This window comes from Neoarius graeffei, chromosome 23 (genome assembly GCF_027579695.1).
Source record: "Neoarius graeffei isolate fNeoGra1 chromosome 23, fNeoGra1.pri, whole genome shotgun sequence".
NCBI lineage: Eukaryota > Metazoa > Chordata > Actinopteri > Siluriformes > Ariidae > Neoarius > Neoarius graeffei.
Genome location: NC_083591.1, coordinates 18,492,913 through 18,509,315, shown reverse-complemented (window position 1 = coordinate 18,509,315; position 16,403 = coordinate 18,492,913). Strand labels below are relative to the sequence as shown.

The 16,403-nt window shown below is 42.7% G+C and overlaps 3 protein-coding genes across 5 annotated transcripts in view; 1 reads left to right on the top strand and 2 right to left on the bottom strand.

Annotated features, from left to right (window-relative positions):
• The window catches only part of LOC132871269 (syntaxin-1A-like), a 422,244-nt gene that overhangs the window by 162,711 nt on the left and 243,130 nt on the right, over positions 1 to 16,403 (top strand). The gene's annotated exons all lie outside the window — the stretch shown is intronic.
• Positions 4,792 to 10,026, bottom strand: LOC132871596 (protein NYNRIN-like). 2 transcript variants are annotated; one of them, XR_009651302.1, is made up of 2 exons: positions 9,891 to 10,026; positions 4,792 to 5,622 (listed from the first exon to the last, which is right to left on the bottom strand). XR_009651302.1 is itself a non-coding variant. In XM_060905877.1 (2 exons), the coding sequence occupies exons 1-2, from the start codon at positions 7,986 to 7,988 to the stop codon at positions 5,600 to 5,602; spliced, it is 981 nt and encodes a 326-aa protein (XP_060761860.1). In that variant the 5' UTR covers positions 7,989 to 7,997; the 3' UTR covers positions 4,792 to 5,599. The 2 variants fall into 2 exon arrangements, 1 of the variants encoding a protein (XP_060761860.1); XM_060905877.1 differs by lacking the exon at positions 9,891 to 10,026 and adding an exon at positions 7,031 to 7,997.
• Positions 14,813 to 15,640, bottom strand: LOC132871600 (gamma-crystallin M2-like). 2 transcript variants are annotated; one of them, XM_060905880.1, is made up of 3 exons: positions 15,620 to 15,640; positions 15,207 to 15,452; positions 14,813 to 15,097 (listed from the first exon to the last, which is right to left on the bottom strand). In XM_060905880.1, the coding sequence occupies exons 1-3, from the start codon at positions 15,638 to 15,640 to the stop codon at positions 14,813 to 14,815; spliced, it is 552 nt and encodes a 183-aa protein (XP_060761863.1). The 2 variants fall into 2 exon arrangements, with proteins under 2 accessions (XP_060761863.1, XP_060761864.1); XM_060905881.1 differs by having other exon boundaries at positions 15,632 to 15,640.

The following is a 16,403-nucleotide window of genomic DNA, read 5'->3' as shown; positions in this document are numbered from 1 at the left end:
CTGTGAACATCTGTAAACTTCATGGTGGTCTATACAGAACCAGAATTTTCTACTGGTTGCATCATCAATCTAAATTTTGCCTTTTTTTCCCAGACTTTGAGGACATGGTTGCAAATTGCACCTACTTTCAGCTGCTTCTTTCAATGTAAAGATGAACAGCACTCCTTTTTTTTTTAATGTGCGATGTTGTAACAAAGGGAGAAAAATGTAAGATATCAGACTTACAGCATACATGCTTTCAATTACCTTTGGCTATATTGGATTTTTTAAAAATTCAATTATAGACAGTCAATAATTATCGACACCTTTTCAGATTTACCAATAAAAAAATTTACAAAGGTGAGTTTCAGTTGCAGCAGTTCTTATTGGTTAATTAATCAACTGGAAGACCCCCCCCCCCCCCCCCCGCCCTTTGATCTTGTCGTCTGATGACACAGCTTGTTACCTGAGATGGATTTTTTTTTTTTTTTTAGCACAATCAGTAATTTGAGGAAAACCTGGACGTTATCATCGCAGGTAAGCATGGTGGAAAGATCATGGACATGTTTTTGCTGATCAAATTCACTGATATTTCATGATCTCCTTGTCGAAACCTACTTTGTTTCTTATTCTTTCATTTGACAGTCGCCATTTTATATCTAAACTCACATTTGAGAAGTCACGTGAGGTGTCGATAATATCACACTTTCACTGGTGTCCACCATTATTGACACCCTGTGGAATTAAGTGACATTTACAACTGTTATGTATCGATCTTTTGTAACATTGTTGAAGTAGATGAAGTACTTTAAGAAAAAATAAAGGTGCTGTGATTTTATAATAATTTTTTCTGATTCATAACAGAATGGAATGTTTATAGAGTATTTGGAATCCTACTGCAATAAATAGAATTAGACCAGAGTTAAATTCCTAGCATATCAGAACTTGCATGCTTGAAATATTCAGATTTTTCTATTCCATTCAGATTTTTTTTTTTAATTTAAAATTTTTTTTAAGCAGTTTGTTGTAAATAATTACCACATATTACAATATCAGTAGACATTTTATATTTTGGTTTGAGGAATGACATGCGACCTTTGACCTGGATTTTCATGTGGTTACAATGTCAATTACCTGTTGACATTTATAGGTAAACTACAAAACTAGAAATTAATACAAACAATCACAAATGATTAACAAAATGTGATCTATGAAAATACTTAGAAAGTGGGTAGAAAGTGGAACAAAAAGATTTTCTGACACAGGTTAAACATTATCAGTTCATTTGTTCACAAATATTACAATTACTTCCTCATTTACGTAAGCACCGACATAGATATATTTATATAAAATATATTTTGTACTAAATATAAGTCTATGTAAACCAAATTTTAAATAAAACTGTGTTTTGTTGGGTGGTGGGGGGGAGGGCCGCTGTGACATGCGGACAGAATAGACGTGTTTTTCTGAGCTCCTCGTGGCACACCGAATTATACTAATTAAAAGCACATTTTTGCATGCCAGGCTCTCATTTTTTGTCTTAAAGGCTTCGCCTTGTGTTCATCTTTGAGTTTGCCGAAAGTGCAACATGAATATGTCGACTAAAACTTCACGAGGCGGAAAAGCGGCTACTCGCTCACTAACAGAAACTGGTACTACTCGGGATCAAGCTAGCACGAAACCTTCGGGAATGTCGTCAGCCGAGGAGGAAGACAAGCTTCCACTTATTTGGCAGAAAATGTTAAACAAGCTGCTGCAGTCCTTTAACGAGAGGTTCGACAAGTTTGAGCTGAGTTTCCAGAATCTTTTGTCCGCCCAGAAAGCACTCACGGAGAGGCTGTCCGTCAACAAAAACCAGACTGCGGACCATGAACAGCGCATCCATGCTGTGGAAACTTCAGTTGCCAAGCTGCAGCAGGAAAACAAAAAGCTCCGGGCCAAGCTTTCGGACCTGGAGGAGAGATCCAGGCGCAACAACATAAAGATTGTCGGCGTTCCCGAAGGTGAAGAGAAAGGGAGGCCCACCGATTTCGTTTCCAATTTAATTCCCAAGCTGCTGGGAGATGACATCTTTAACAAGCCGGTAGTCATCGATCGGGTGCACCACACCCAACAGCCCAAACCACCAGAGGGCTCCAGACCCCGTACAATAATTGCACGGGTTCACTTTGCACAGGATAAAGAAAAGATTCTGCGGCTCGGGAGACAGCAGTCGATGGATTATGGAGGTCGGCGTATTTTGATCTTTTCCAACTACACTGCGGAGGTGATGGAGCAACGGCGGAGCTTCCGCGAGGTGCTTCAGCTGCTCAGGGAGAAGGAGATTCTCCACTCGCTGCGTTTCCCGGCCAGGCTCCATGTCCGTTACCAGGATCAAGTGAAGATATTCAGCAAGCTGGCAGAAGCTAAGAATTTTGTTGACCAAAAACTTTGAAGGGCTATATTTTGATAGTGTAGAGAGTCTAAATGTATACTGGGTGAACTTTAATTGTGGCGTTTTTTCTTTGTATGCTTCGTCTGTTCTGTAATGTGCGCGCCACTGAGGGGCTGGGAGTTGGAGGTGTTTTTCTCTGGTGTTTTTTTTGTTTTTCTCTCCGCCCGGTGGTCCCTGGTGTGGATGAGGGTAACTTTGCTTCGTTTGGAGAAGCACTGGTTGGGGGTTCTGTTCACGTATTTGTTAACTGTTTACTTGATTTTTTTTTTTTTGCTGGCTGCCAAACTTACTGTTGACTTCATGTTTTATTACAATGATGTTACTTTTTGTCGCTTATTGTTTAATCTTGTTGCTCCCTCATGGTATCACAAATGAATAACATGCTTGATTCTATATCCTTGGTTTCTTGGAATGTCCGTGGTTTAGGCCACCCGATAAAGTGAGGTAAAGTTTTTGCACACTTGAAGTCACTGAAATCTGACATAATATTCTTGAAGGAAATGCATGTTAAAGCCACTCAACATAGAAAACTCAGAGCTAACTGTATTTCACAGGTCTACCAGTCTCCTTTTACATCCAAGGCTAGAGGCGTTGCCATTCTTTTCCGTAAATCTGTTCCCTTCCGTTTTCACTCTTCCATAACTGATCCAAATGGCAGGTTTATAATTCTATCTGGTCATATCAATTTATTTCCCATTATACTGGTAAATATTTATGGACCGAACACAGACGACCCAGCTTTTTTTCGCAAAGTGTTTGATCTGATCCCGGATGATGATTCAAGTCATATACTGATTGGGGGTGACTTCAATTGTTATCTGGATCCATATCTGGATAGGTTCTCCTCCGCTCCCCCACCCAAAATCCTTGCTGTACAAACTCTTAACAATTTGATGAAGTCTAAGAAGGTGGTGTATATTTGGAGATTACAACACCCATCTGATCGCGATTATTCTTTCTACTCTCATGTACACAGATCATACACACGAATTGATCACTTCTTAGTAGATTCTAGATTAATCTCAAATATTGACCACACTAAATACCATAACATAATAATATCAGACCACAGTCTGGTCACCCTTAAACTTCAACTGTCTCTTCCTAGGCAGGCCTATAGTTGGCGATTTAACCCTTTTTTGCTCACAGATCAGGTATTTAAGGAATAACATCACATCACATATTTCGCAGTTCCTTGAGATTAATGACAATGGGGAAGTGAATGATTGATTCAGTACTGTGGGAGACAAAGTATATATTAGGGGTCAGATTATTTCTTATGAAGCAACATTGAAAAGGACTAAGCGAGGCAGGTTGGACATGATTGAGAAGGAACTGCTAGCTGCAGAACAGGTTTATAGAACCTCTTTGCTTCAAACAGATTATAATAACATCCTTAAGTTAAAATATGAATACAACTCCATTCTAGGGGAACAGATTGGCAACACACTTCTAAAACTTAGAGACATTTTGAGCTTGGTGACAAACCACAGAAGTTATTGGCTAGGCAGTTAAAGGGAGAACAAGCAAAACGAGACATCTATAAAATTAAATCTAAATCTGGTCAGATGCTGACTGACTTAAAGGATATCAACAAACGATTTAGTGAATTCTACTCTGAAATTTGCACTTCTAAATCAACAGCCACACAGGAAGACTTTGACCAGTTTTTTGATTCGCTTCAGCTCCCACAGCTGGATGAAGTTTTCAGGAAAAAGTTAGACTTGTATTTTACACAGTTGGAGTTACGGGAGGCCATCAAAGCATTTCCTACTGGAAAGGCAGCCGGACCAGATGGGTTTGGGCCAGAGTTTTACAAAGCCTTCCAGGATCTCCTTGCTCCTATTCTGCTCCGAATGACTCAAGATGCATTTAAAAAACGAGGCTCCCATCCTCTCTAAGTGAAGCAAATATTTGTGTTTTATTAAAAAAAAGATAAAGATGAAACAGACCCTGGCAGTTACAGGCCCATTGCTCTCCTAAACTATGACTTGAAAATAATCACAAAAGTATTAGCAAACCGCTTGGGCAAGCATATAGCTAGTATCATTCACCCGGACCAAACTGGTCTTATCCCAGGCAGGTACTCCTTCTGTAATGTCCGCAAAATTCTCAATATTTTATATGCCACTTACAGCAAGGATGACAGAGCTGCCATATTATTTTTAGATGCTCATAAAGCATTCGATATGATAGTTAATTGCGACATTAAGGAGGTTTGGATTTGGCGACACATTCATAGAATGGGTGTTAGGATTGTGCTGCGTGCTGTTCAGATGCGTTACAAGGAGTACTCCGAGGACAAAAAGAGAGCAAACCACACGAGTTAAATCAATCTGGTTTATTCTCAGTCGTGCCCCAATGCGCAGCTGCGCGTCGGGGCTTTATATACTCTGCGTAGGGAGTATCAGCAGTGGAAAGTTACGGAATGTGCTTTGCACACTCAGTATCAAGGTCACACAAGAGTTATGCACAGTTCAACAGAATGTTTCACACAAAAACATAGACAAAATCAAGATATGAAACGGGAACAGAACATGTGGAAATGCAAAATGTACAGAGCAGCACGTACTGTATTGTAGCTGGCCTAAAGTAAACCCTAAACTGCTACACTAAACGACAGTCACCCTTGGGCCGCGCATTTACAAGAGTAGGTTTAGGAGTATTCAGGATTATATTCTTACAATCCCCTCTTTAATACTCTGACGCAAGCCCAGAGTATTATTCACACCCCAGTCTTGGCCGACACAGGGACATAACCTGTGTGCGAGATCATCATATTAACCTCAGAGTAGTTAGACGGGGCTATTCGGACCGGAAAAGGATCGCTGCTGTCATGGGGTAACAAAGAACACACATAACAGGGTTTACTCATATTCATTGATGTTTTTACAGTGAAGTTTACATATTTCTAAAACTCGTTATCCCTTGGGTCCCGGTGTATTGCTTGTGCGGGTAACCCTGCCCCAAGCGTTGAGATCAGCACGATGATGAAGAAAGTCATACTGGTCACTGACTTTGTTCTCTAATGCTCACAGGGTGCAGACGGCGAAAAATGTCACAGGCTCCCGTGCATTTCAGACTCTTCAGCCCAGAACTTTGCAAGACTCACCAACCATCCCCTCTTTGTAGATCAGCCGAAACTGGATTGCTCCAGATGCTGGAAGGGGATCCCTGAAAAGGCCGTCAGCTATTGTCACAGCAACTTTCTGAAACACAAAAGTCTGTTAAGCATCAACAATATAGATTTCTATTACATTGGAGCCTTCTTTATTCTGCTGGCATGGATCCACTGTGGAAAAAGGTCCGTTAGCACAGCCGTGCGAGTTACAGCGAGTACATCGGTGGGCCCACTGTAGGGTGACTCCTCCATGGGAGCGTTTAGTTTACCGAATCTCTTTACTAAAACTCTGTCCCCTACCTCAAAGGGGTGAGTGTGTGCCTCTGGAATGGGAGTCTTTTTGGAATTTACTCTCGCCCAATACTCATCCAGCACCCGCATGAGACCCACCGCGTACTCGCTGAGATGTACTTCAAGATCACCCGTTCCTATAACCTGCATGCCTCTACGCCAAGGGACAGGAAAGGGGCGTCCCATGACGAGCTCGTACGGAGATAAATTGTCGAGAGCGACCTGAGCAGTCATGCGCATATCAGCGAGGACCAACGGTAAAACTTGGACCCAATTTTTCGTGCCTGCGTCTTGCATAGCCTTACGCAACTTACCCTTAATCGTTCTATTCGCGCGCTCCACAATGCCAGAGGACTGTGGATGGTATGGGATATGAAAACGCCAATTGATCTTGAGGTCTTTACATAGCTCCTGCGTTACCTTAGAGGTGAACGGCGTTCCCTTATCAGAGTCAATTCCTACCGGAAGACCGTAACGTGGGATAATTTCCTGTGTAAGTTTGTTCACTGCTGTTCGGGCGTTCTCTTTGCTACACGGGAAAGCCTCAATCCACCGTGAAAATTTGTCAATCATGACCAAAAGGTATTTAAACGGGCCCTGCTTTGGCATGTGAGTGAAGTCGATCTGCCATTCTTGGAAAGGCGTGTCGGGTATGGGAAGGTGCTGATGTACCGCGCCTGGTTTAGATAGATTATTCTGGGCGCACGTTAAACACTTGTCCAGAATGTTGTGTGCGTCTGTGTGCAAATTATTGATGCAGAATGTTCTGTTCATATCTTCCACTACCCCTCTTCGGCCGCGATGAGTGGGACCATGGAACTCGCGGACGAGAAAGGGAGTACAGTGACGAGGTAAACAAAGACGGCCCTGTGCGTCAAGCAAAACGCCACTCTTCTCTGTCGCGCCCTGGGCGTCCCAGAACTGCGTATCTGCCACAGAGGCCGAGGCCTGGATAGAAATGAGATCTATGTCAGGTAAGACAGCGCTAACCATGCAATCAGTAGAAACTAAAGCGCAGTTAAAGCCTGGAGGCAGGACACCGGATGCGGCTGCAGCTTTAGCGAGTCGATCAGCGAATGAATTGCCCTTTACTTCAAATGAGTCCCCTCTTGTGTGCGCGCGTGTCTTAACAATGGCCAACGTGCACGGAAGGAGACAGGCGGTGATTAAATCAGTAACAAGTGAAGAATGAGAAATGGGCTTACCGTCGGCTGTCGTAAACCCCCGAGACGCCCAAATGCGGCCGAAGTCGTGCGCCACGCCGAAAGCGTAGCGTGAGTCGGTGTAAATAGTAATGTCTGTGTCTTGAGCCAAAATACACGCGCGAGTCAAAGCATAGAGCTCCGCAGCCTGAGCAGAAGAAAAAGGCAAAGAATGAGCTTCAACAATTTCATCAGGGAGGCGACAAACAGAGTAACCACACAGGAACACACCATCCGCAGGGCGGGAACAGGAACCATCTACAAAAAGAGAATCGCCTGTGGAAAGAGGGGTGGAGTGTAAGTCTGGGCGGATGCTAGTCTCAAAAACGATATTAGAAAGACAGTCATGTGAGTCAAACGCAACATCGTCATCCTGTGAGTTAAGAAGACGCTGAAGAGCGTGGGCGACAGAATCAAACGACGAGGAGGGCTTAACAGTGAGATGCTCTGTGGCCAAAAGAATAAACTCATAGCCAGAGCGACGCTGAGCAGACAAATGCTGAGTGCTAAGATTCCGCAGAATGTACACGACGTCATGTGAAGTGTGTAAAATGAGCGGATGCGACAAAACAAGTTTTTCAGCGTCCGTGACCATGAGAGCACACGCAGCAACAGCCCTAAGACAGCCAGGAAGCCCTTGTGCCACAGCGTCAAGAGTTTTAGACAGAAACGCGCAAGGTCGCATGCCCCCCCCGTGCTCCTGAGCCAGCACCCCAGAGGCGGTCCCCTTCTGATTGCACACATACAGGTGAAACGGCAAACGATAGTTCGGCAGCCCGAGAGCAGGGGCGGAGCACAAAGCTTGCTTCAGAGCCTTGAAGGCCGTTAGCATGTCCTCAGTCCAGACCAGGGGCTGAGTCAAAGGATCTGAGTGACTTATAGCTGAACGCAAACACTTGTCATAGATTGAACAGTCAGGGATCCATTGACGACAGTAATTGATGAGGCCCAAAAATGCCATGAGAGCGTGCTTGGTTGCAGGCACCTGAGTGTCCATAATGACTTGAACACGTTCCGGGCTAAGCCTCCTGGAACCCTGGGAGAGGTCATGTCCCAAGTAGCGAACAGTTGTGAGGCAAAACTGCAACTTCGTGCGGGAGACCTTGAAACCCTTCTGCGCCAGGAGTGTGAGGAGAGACAATGTGGCGGCAGCACAAGCGCCTTGATCCTCCGCCGTTACCAGGAGATCATCCGCGTACTGGAGCACCGTGGAGCCCCGGGGAAGACAGAGATCAGCCAGCGCGTCCCGCAATACGGCAGTGAAGACCGCCGGTGAGTCAATGAAACCCTGTGGCAACCGCGTCCACGTGTATTGTCTTCCCCTGTGTGTGAAAACAAACAGGGGCTGAGTCTCATGGCCCACAGGAACACTGAAAAAGGCAGAGCACAAATCAATCACAGAGAAATAAGCATGGTCACACGGAATAGAAGACATAAGAGAAGGAACGTCAGGGACCACTGGAGCCACGGGAACGATGAGTTCATTTATTTTACGTAGGTCTTGAGTGAGGCGCCATGTGCCATCCGGTTTTGGGACCGGGTTCACTGGGGTGTTATACGGGCTGACACAAGGAACCACGACACCTTGCTGCAAAAGAGATTTTAGAATATTGTCAATACCATTGAGCTTACTAGGAGACAGAGGGTATTGTTTAACATAAACAGGTGTAGAGTGTTTAATAACAGCTTCATACGGAGAGCAGCTCACAGAGCCCACATCGTCCTTATGATCCGCCCACAGGGTGTTAGGAAGAGCAGAGAGAACAGGGGAAAGAGCTTGGGACGTACAAGCAGCGTTCAGAATGTTATGTGGCAGCACAGAACTGGATAGGGCAAAAACATCAGGCGGAGAAATACCTAGTTAACTGCTCACGCAGGAGCTGCAAAGCATTCGGTGTGTCCCTCCAAAAAAATGTCGACACGGTGCGCTGACGCGGACGGCCACCTTCCTGAGCCGGAGCTATTTCTTCCTTTATATTCACAGCGACGTCATTTCTAGGTTGCAACACATCGACTATTTCGAGCAAACGCTCCTCATCATATAATCTGTGTCAACTGATGAGGTGTTCAAGTGTGCGAGCTGTACAAGGTGTTTTGGAGTTTGTGTGAGCTGATCTGAACAGAGCTGCCAGACATACACATACAGAGGGCTTCCAAACCCATACTGCACACTACACATTTCACTTACTTCAATAGTTAGTCCATCTGGAGTGGATGTGAGATTTACTTCTAATTTGCACATTAAATCATGTGCTAACAAATTTACTGGACATGTATATGAGATGAGGAATGAGTGGGACGTAACTATTCCTCCCTCGCTTTTACATGGGAGGTTGACTGAGAAAGTTTTGGTTTTGGAATAGCCTTTAAAACAGGTCTCGGGGTGTAAACACCCTTTGATTTATCCCATACCTTCTTCATGTCAAACCATTTCTTTCGTAAATCATACGGTGCGCTGAAGCAAGGAAGCCTGGATTAAACGTCCCATCACGGGAATACTATGGAATCTGAGGATTTGCCTCCGTCCACCCAGCCAAATTGTCCAGCCACGGCGTAACGTAATAGCCTAAACCACACTTATTCATCCATTCCGCCGGGGTGTCTGTGACCTCAGGTTTAGGATATGAGCCCCCCATCGTACAGTAAAGCAAACGGATCTGAACAGAAACAAACAGCAGATATTTATCTAAATTTCTATAGCGCGCTCTTCCTGGACTCGAACCAGGGAAAACCAAGCCCTCCTTAGGGCGCTACACAAATTTCTATAGCACGCTCTTCCTGGACTCGAACCAGGGAAAACAAAGCCCTCCTTAGGGCACTACGGAACTACTTCCAATCAGGTAGTCAATCAAACATGTCTTACCTGATTGAGAGTATCACGTCGGGGTCACCAAATTGTTAGGATTGTGCTGCGTGCTGTTCAGATGCGTTACAAGGAGTACTCCGAGGACAAAAAGAGAGCAAACCACACGAGTTAAATCAATCTGGTTTATTCTCAGTCGTGCCCCAATGCGCAGCTGCGCGTCGGGGCTTTATATACTCTGCGTAGGGAGTATCAGCAGTGGAAAGTTACGGAATGTGCTTTGCACACTCAGTATCAAGGTCACACAAGAGTTATGCACAGTTCAACAGAATGTTTCACACAAAAACATAGACAAAATCAAGATATGAAACGGGAACAGAACATGTGGAAATGCAAAATGTACAGAGCAGCACGTACTGTATTGTAGCTGGCCTAAAGTAAACCCTAAACTGCTACACTAAACGACAGTCACCCTTGGGCCGCGCATTTACAAGAGTAGGTTTAGGAGTATTCAGGATTATATTCTTACAATGGGTTAAATTCTTATACACCGATCCAAAATCCTTCATTCTCACAAATGGGGATACATCCAGCCCGTTTTCCTTGCAATGTGGCATTCGCCAGGGGGACCCACTGTCTCTCTTGCTGTTTGACATCGCATTGGAGCCGTTGGCACTTGGCATTAGGGGTCATCCGGACATTAAAGGCATCAAGTTGGGTGGCATTGAGACCCGAGTGACCCTTTACATGGGCGATCTCATTTGTTTAGTTGACCCAGCAGTCTCCTATCCCCATCCTACTGGATTATATAAATTACTTTGTGAAGATTTCTGGTTATACCATAAATTGGCAAAAGAGTGAATTTCTGCCCTTAGTGGATCAATTTACTGAGGACTACCTGAGTAAGTTGCCTTTCAGAGTAGTGAAGGACTGTTTCTCTTATCTGGGTCTGAAACTGACAAGTAACCCAAAGCATCTTTTCAGATTTAACTTCATAGAAGCATGAGAGAAACTCAGTGCGAGTATCGAGTCCTGGAGGACACTGCCCTTATCCATGATTGGAAGGGTTAACACTATTAAAATTGTGAGCCTACCTAAGTTTCTTTATCTTTTTCAAAACCTGCCTGTGTATTTAAATGCATCCTTTTTTAAGAAGCTTGATTCTATTGCCCTTTGTGTGGGGTTACAAATCACACAGGCTATCCAAGGCCCACCTACACAAACCTCTTAAGAACGGTGGCCTTGGTCTGCCTATTATTGGGCGGCTAACTCCAGGGCTCTTACCTATTGGAAAAGTGGAGGCGAACTGATTGATAGGAGCCCTTCGTGGTTACAACTAGAAGTCTCTGCAGTCAAAAATTCTTCACTTCCTGCCCTTCTGTTTTCTGGCTCTGCCCTGGTAGACAAGTCAATCAAACAAAATTTTACCCTAAAGCATTCCTTGCGAATATTGAGTCAGATAAAGGTGGCCTGTCAGATTCCCAATGTTTCCCTTTATGCTCCCATATGTCAGAATCATTCATTCAAGCCTGGACAGCTAGATGGGGTGTTTATGGTCTGGAGAGAGAGGGGTATCAGAACATTTTTTGATCTGTACATTGATGGCAAATTTGCATCTTTTACTCAATTAAGGACTAAGTTCAACCTTCCAAATTCACATTTCTTTCGATATCTTCAAGTCAGACATTACACTAAGGAAAGTTGCCCACAGTTTGAATTTACTCCTACTACTCATCCTTTCTTTGAATATCTACTACTCCTGCCAGATTCGAAGCAGCTGGTATCAAAATTTGTAAACTGCTTTACTACTACTACTACTACTTCCTCAGATCACATTAGGGATGCCTGGGCCCGCGAACTGAACTCAGAGATATCACCAGAGTTCTGGGAGGAGGCAATGTCCCAGGTTCACTCTTGTTCTATTAACTCACGCTACAGGTTAATTCAATATAAGGTGATGCATAGACTACACTACTCCTAAAACAAAATTAAACCGTATCTTTCCATCGGTGTCTCCTGTATGTGATAAGTGTTGTTCAGTTGAGGGCTCACTAGCGCATCTATTCTGGTCCTGCCCAATTCTGCATAGTTTCTGGACTGCAATCTTTGAGTGGCTTTCGCTAACCTATTCTAAAGACATTCAGCTTAACTACGACTTGGCCATCTTTGGATGCTCTGCAGTGTTTATTGAGCTACCACGCAACGTGCAGATAGCTTGGCAGACAGGAATGGTGGTAGCTAAGAAACTCATTCTTCTGACTTGGAAGTCCACTTCTCCACCTAGTTTTACACACTGGCTGAAGGAAATGTTGTCCGTTATACAGATGGAAAAACTCCGTCTGCACCAACCCAATACACGAAGCAGATTTGAGAGAACACTGTACCTTTTTTGGTACAGTGTCACATCACCCAATAACCACAGGAACTTTGACTTATCTGGCTATATAAATATGTAGTATGGTGTCTGATTGGATTAACTTATTCATGTAATTTTACCTTGCTCTGGAGATACTGATATTGCGACAAGTCTGTCTGAATAGAATAGCTATCTTTTGAGTTGTCTATCAGCCCTCTCTTTTTTTTTTCCTGCTTTTTTTTATTTTGGTCTTGTTCACTGTTTTTTTTCCCCCTGTATGTCTTGTTATTGTCTTTGTAAAAACTTGTAAACTATAAAGTATTTAAAAAACTGTTTTGTTAACTTAATACCACATACTGATTATTATTTTTTTTAAATAAACATCTGGATGTTGATAATTGTGGAACGGTGTTGATAACTGTGGACAGGTGTTGATAATTGTGGAATGGTGTCACGTGATCTGATGTGCTCAATACTTGGGAATCAACTCCCCCCCCTGGAAGTTTGAGTAATTATTCATGCACAATTTATGTATTGAAAGTCTTTTCTACTTTTGCAATGCCCAAAAGATCGTTAAGGTGTCAATAATTGTAGCCGCTGCTCTAGTAGGTAAATGGAAAAGATATATAAATTAGCAGTGGTCAAACTCTGCAATATCTATAGTGGTGCTTGAAAGTTTGTGAACCCTTTAGCATTTTCTATATTTCTGCATAAATATGACCCAAAACATCAGATTTTCACACAAGTCCTTGTTTGTGGAAATGTATCATGGCACGAACAAAAGAGATTTCTGAGGACCTCAGAAAAAGCGTTGTTGATGCTCATCAGGCTGGAAAAGGTTACAAAACCATCTCTAAAGAGTTTGGACTCCACCAATCCACAGTGAGACAGATTGTGTACAAAAGAAGGAAATTCAAGACCATTGTTACCCTCCCCAGGAGTGGTCGACCAACAAAGATCACTCCAAGAGCAAGGCGTGTAATAATTGGCAAGGTCACAAAGGACCCCAGGGTAACTTCTAAGCAACTGAAGGTCTCTCTCACATTGGCTAATGTTCATGAGTCCACCGTCAGGAGAACACTGAACAACAATGGTGTGCATGGCACAGTTGCAAGGAGAAAGTCACTGCTTTCCAAAAAGAACATTGCTGCTCGTCTGCAGTTTGCTAAAGATCACGTGGACAAGCCAGAAGGCTATTGGAAAAATGTTTTGTGGACAGATGAGACCAAAATAGAACTTTTTGGTTTAAATGAGAAGCATTATGTTTTGAGAAAGGAAAACCCTGCATTCCAGCATAAGAACCTTAATCCCATCTGTGAAACATGGTGGTGGTAGTATCATAGTTTGGGCCTGTTTTGCTGCATCTGGGCCAGGACAGCTTGCCATCATTGATGGAACAATGAATTCTGAATTATACCAGTGAATTCTAAAGGAAAATGTCAGGACATCTGTCCATGAACTGAATCTCAAGAGAAGGTGGGTCATGCAGCAAGACAACAACCCTAAGCACACAAGTCATTCTACCAAAGAATGGTTAAAGAAGAATAAAGTTAATGTTTTGGAATGGCCAAGTCAAAGTCCTGACCTTAATCCAATTGAAATGTCATGGAAGGACCTGAAGAAAGCAGTTCATGTGAGGAAACCCACCAACATCCCAGAGTTGAAGCTGTTCTGTGTGGAGGAATGGGCTAAAATTCCTCCAAGCTGGTGTGCAGGACTGATCAACAGTTACCAGAAATGTTTAGTTGCAGTTATTGCTGCACAAGGGGGTCACACCAGATACTGAAAGCAAAGGTTCACATACTTTTGCCACTCACAGATATGTAATATTGGATTATTTTCCTCAATAAATAAATGACAAAGTATAATATTTTTGTCTCATTTGTTTAACTGGCTTCTCTTTATCTACTTTTAGGACTTGTGTGAAAAAAATGATGTTTTAGGTCATATTTATGCAAAAATATAGACAATTCAAAAGGGTTCACAAACTTTCAAGCACCACTGTATATGCAAGAATTAGCCTGATTAATTCTGCAGCATTTGCAATTAGAGGAACTTGTTTATTTTTGTAGTATTCTGTTTACATGGCCACTTGAATCATGAGATATATATTATATATTATATATAATATTATATAATCTATATAATATTTATATATTATATAGATTATATACTTTTTAGCAGATCTGATCAATGTCTGAAGTTGCTTTCTGTTGTTCAGTAACTCTAGTTTGAACCCTTGCAATTTCTAGCAGATCCTCTGTTGCACCACCATGAAACAAAAGAACCATTTCAAATTGTCTTTTTTTTTTTTTTAAATAGTCACTAATGAATCACTAATATTCAAGCACTAAACGATAACATATTAGTTGCATGACCTTTGCAAGCTGGGAATATGATATAGATGGTGGTTCAAGGATTTGTGGTTAAATACTGGTATCTGTTTTCGAGGTTTCTAGATGTGTACTATAATTGTAATAGTCTTATGAAACCCAGATAACAAAACTCCTTTCATTGCTGGAGTCCATCTGCTTTCATACAGGAGTTAGCACAAAAGACCGACCAGTAACTTATTTTTTAAACATTTTATTCAGCATTTGCACACTATAGAAATGGACTTGTTTATTTAATACCAGGAATCCATGATACGCCTCATGCTCATGAACCTCATTCCACTCATTCCCATCATCTCCCTGAAGTTGCGGTACTCTCCGGGTCTGAAGTACCACATCCTGCCTCTGTAGTGGGGATGTTCGTACATGAGCCAGTGGCCATCCATAACATGGCACGAGTGGCATCCACCTGACCAGTGGTAGCGATCCGCGATGGAGTCGCAGTCGTCAGTCACATCCATCATCTGGCCCATGAAGTTCTCCCTTTCGTACATCCTCATTCTGTAGGAACCTCTGTACTGTTTTATGGAAGAGAACCATGTGAGTCAATTTTAGCAAAAAAAAACCCCTCTTCATTATTGCAGGTTGAGAACTTGTGCTAGCAAGTAGCAGAGTTGATTAGCGTACCATTGGGATTATGCGGCAGGACCTGATCCAGTTGTTGCCCCAGCCCCACATGTTCATGTAGTCAGAGTAGTCGCCCCTCCTGAGGAAATACTGGTTTCCCATGAAGTTGGGTTGATCATACACCATCCAGCAGCCGCTCTCCACCCTGCACGAGTGGCAGCGACTCAGGTAGGAGGACATGTTGGAACAGTCACTGCTACACTCATAGGAGCGGCCCATGAAGTTCCTGTCCTCATAGAAGATGATCTGGTCAGACAAAAAAACCCCAAAACAAAACCATATTTTAACAACAGGAATTTAGTGCTTTCGGCTAAAGCAGTATTATAGAATTTTAAATTTCAGAGAATAAAAAGATCGAGGGTTTTTCCCCTCAAGTAAAACCCCAGGGTAAAATAATTAATCTTTCATCAAGCTCTGGTGCTCACCCTGGCCATGATGGAGTTTGTTGTTTGATTGACTGAGGATTTGGTCGTTGGAGCAGTTTCCAGCTGGTGAACTGACCCTCTCATGTTCAACCTGTGAATTTATACCGGACCAGAACAAAAAAAAGTGCACATCCTATTGTGAAATGTCCTGAGCAAGCACCAACACACATGATTTACAGTGGATGTCTCTGGATAGCTGAAGAGCTTTTGTGTGAATCAAATATCTGGAAGATTAACTCGTGTCATCAATACAAAGACCAGGCATTTGGACATTTCACATAATCTAAAAGTAATAATAGAAAACAGATGTTTTTTTTTTTAAATAAAGAAAATACCTAGTATTGTTACCATTGTTGATGTGGTGAAGTTTTGTTTAAGCAGACTTTGAGGAAGGAGCAATTCCTTTTATTTTTCCACCACAAGAAAGTCTTCATGATAAAGTACATTGTGCTTTGCAGTTCAAAAGAGAGGACAAAAAGGGTTGGTGAAGAAATAATGGTTTCTAGCTGGTAACAAGAGCTCTGCTTCACAGCAGGTCACATTACACCACTCCATCTTTTGAATATTTACCTATAACACCAAGTGCCATTATTTTACTTACTAAATATCATTTTTGATGCTGTATAATTATTAACTAATACAGATACTTTCCACAGAAGAGGCACAGTCTAAGGAAAAAAAGCACTACTTTATGAACGGTAATAAATGACACATTTCATTAAGCACAAAGTACACTAAGCCTTCAGGGATTAAAGCTGCCAAATGAATTTAT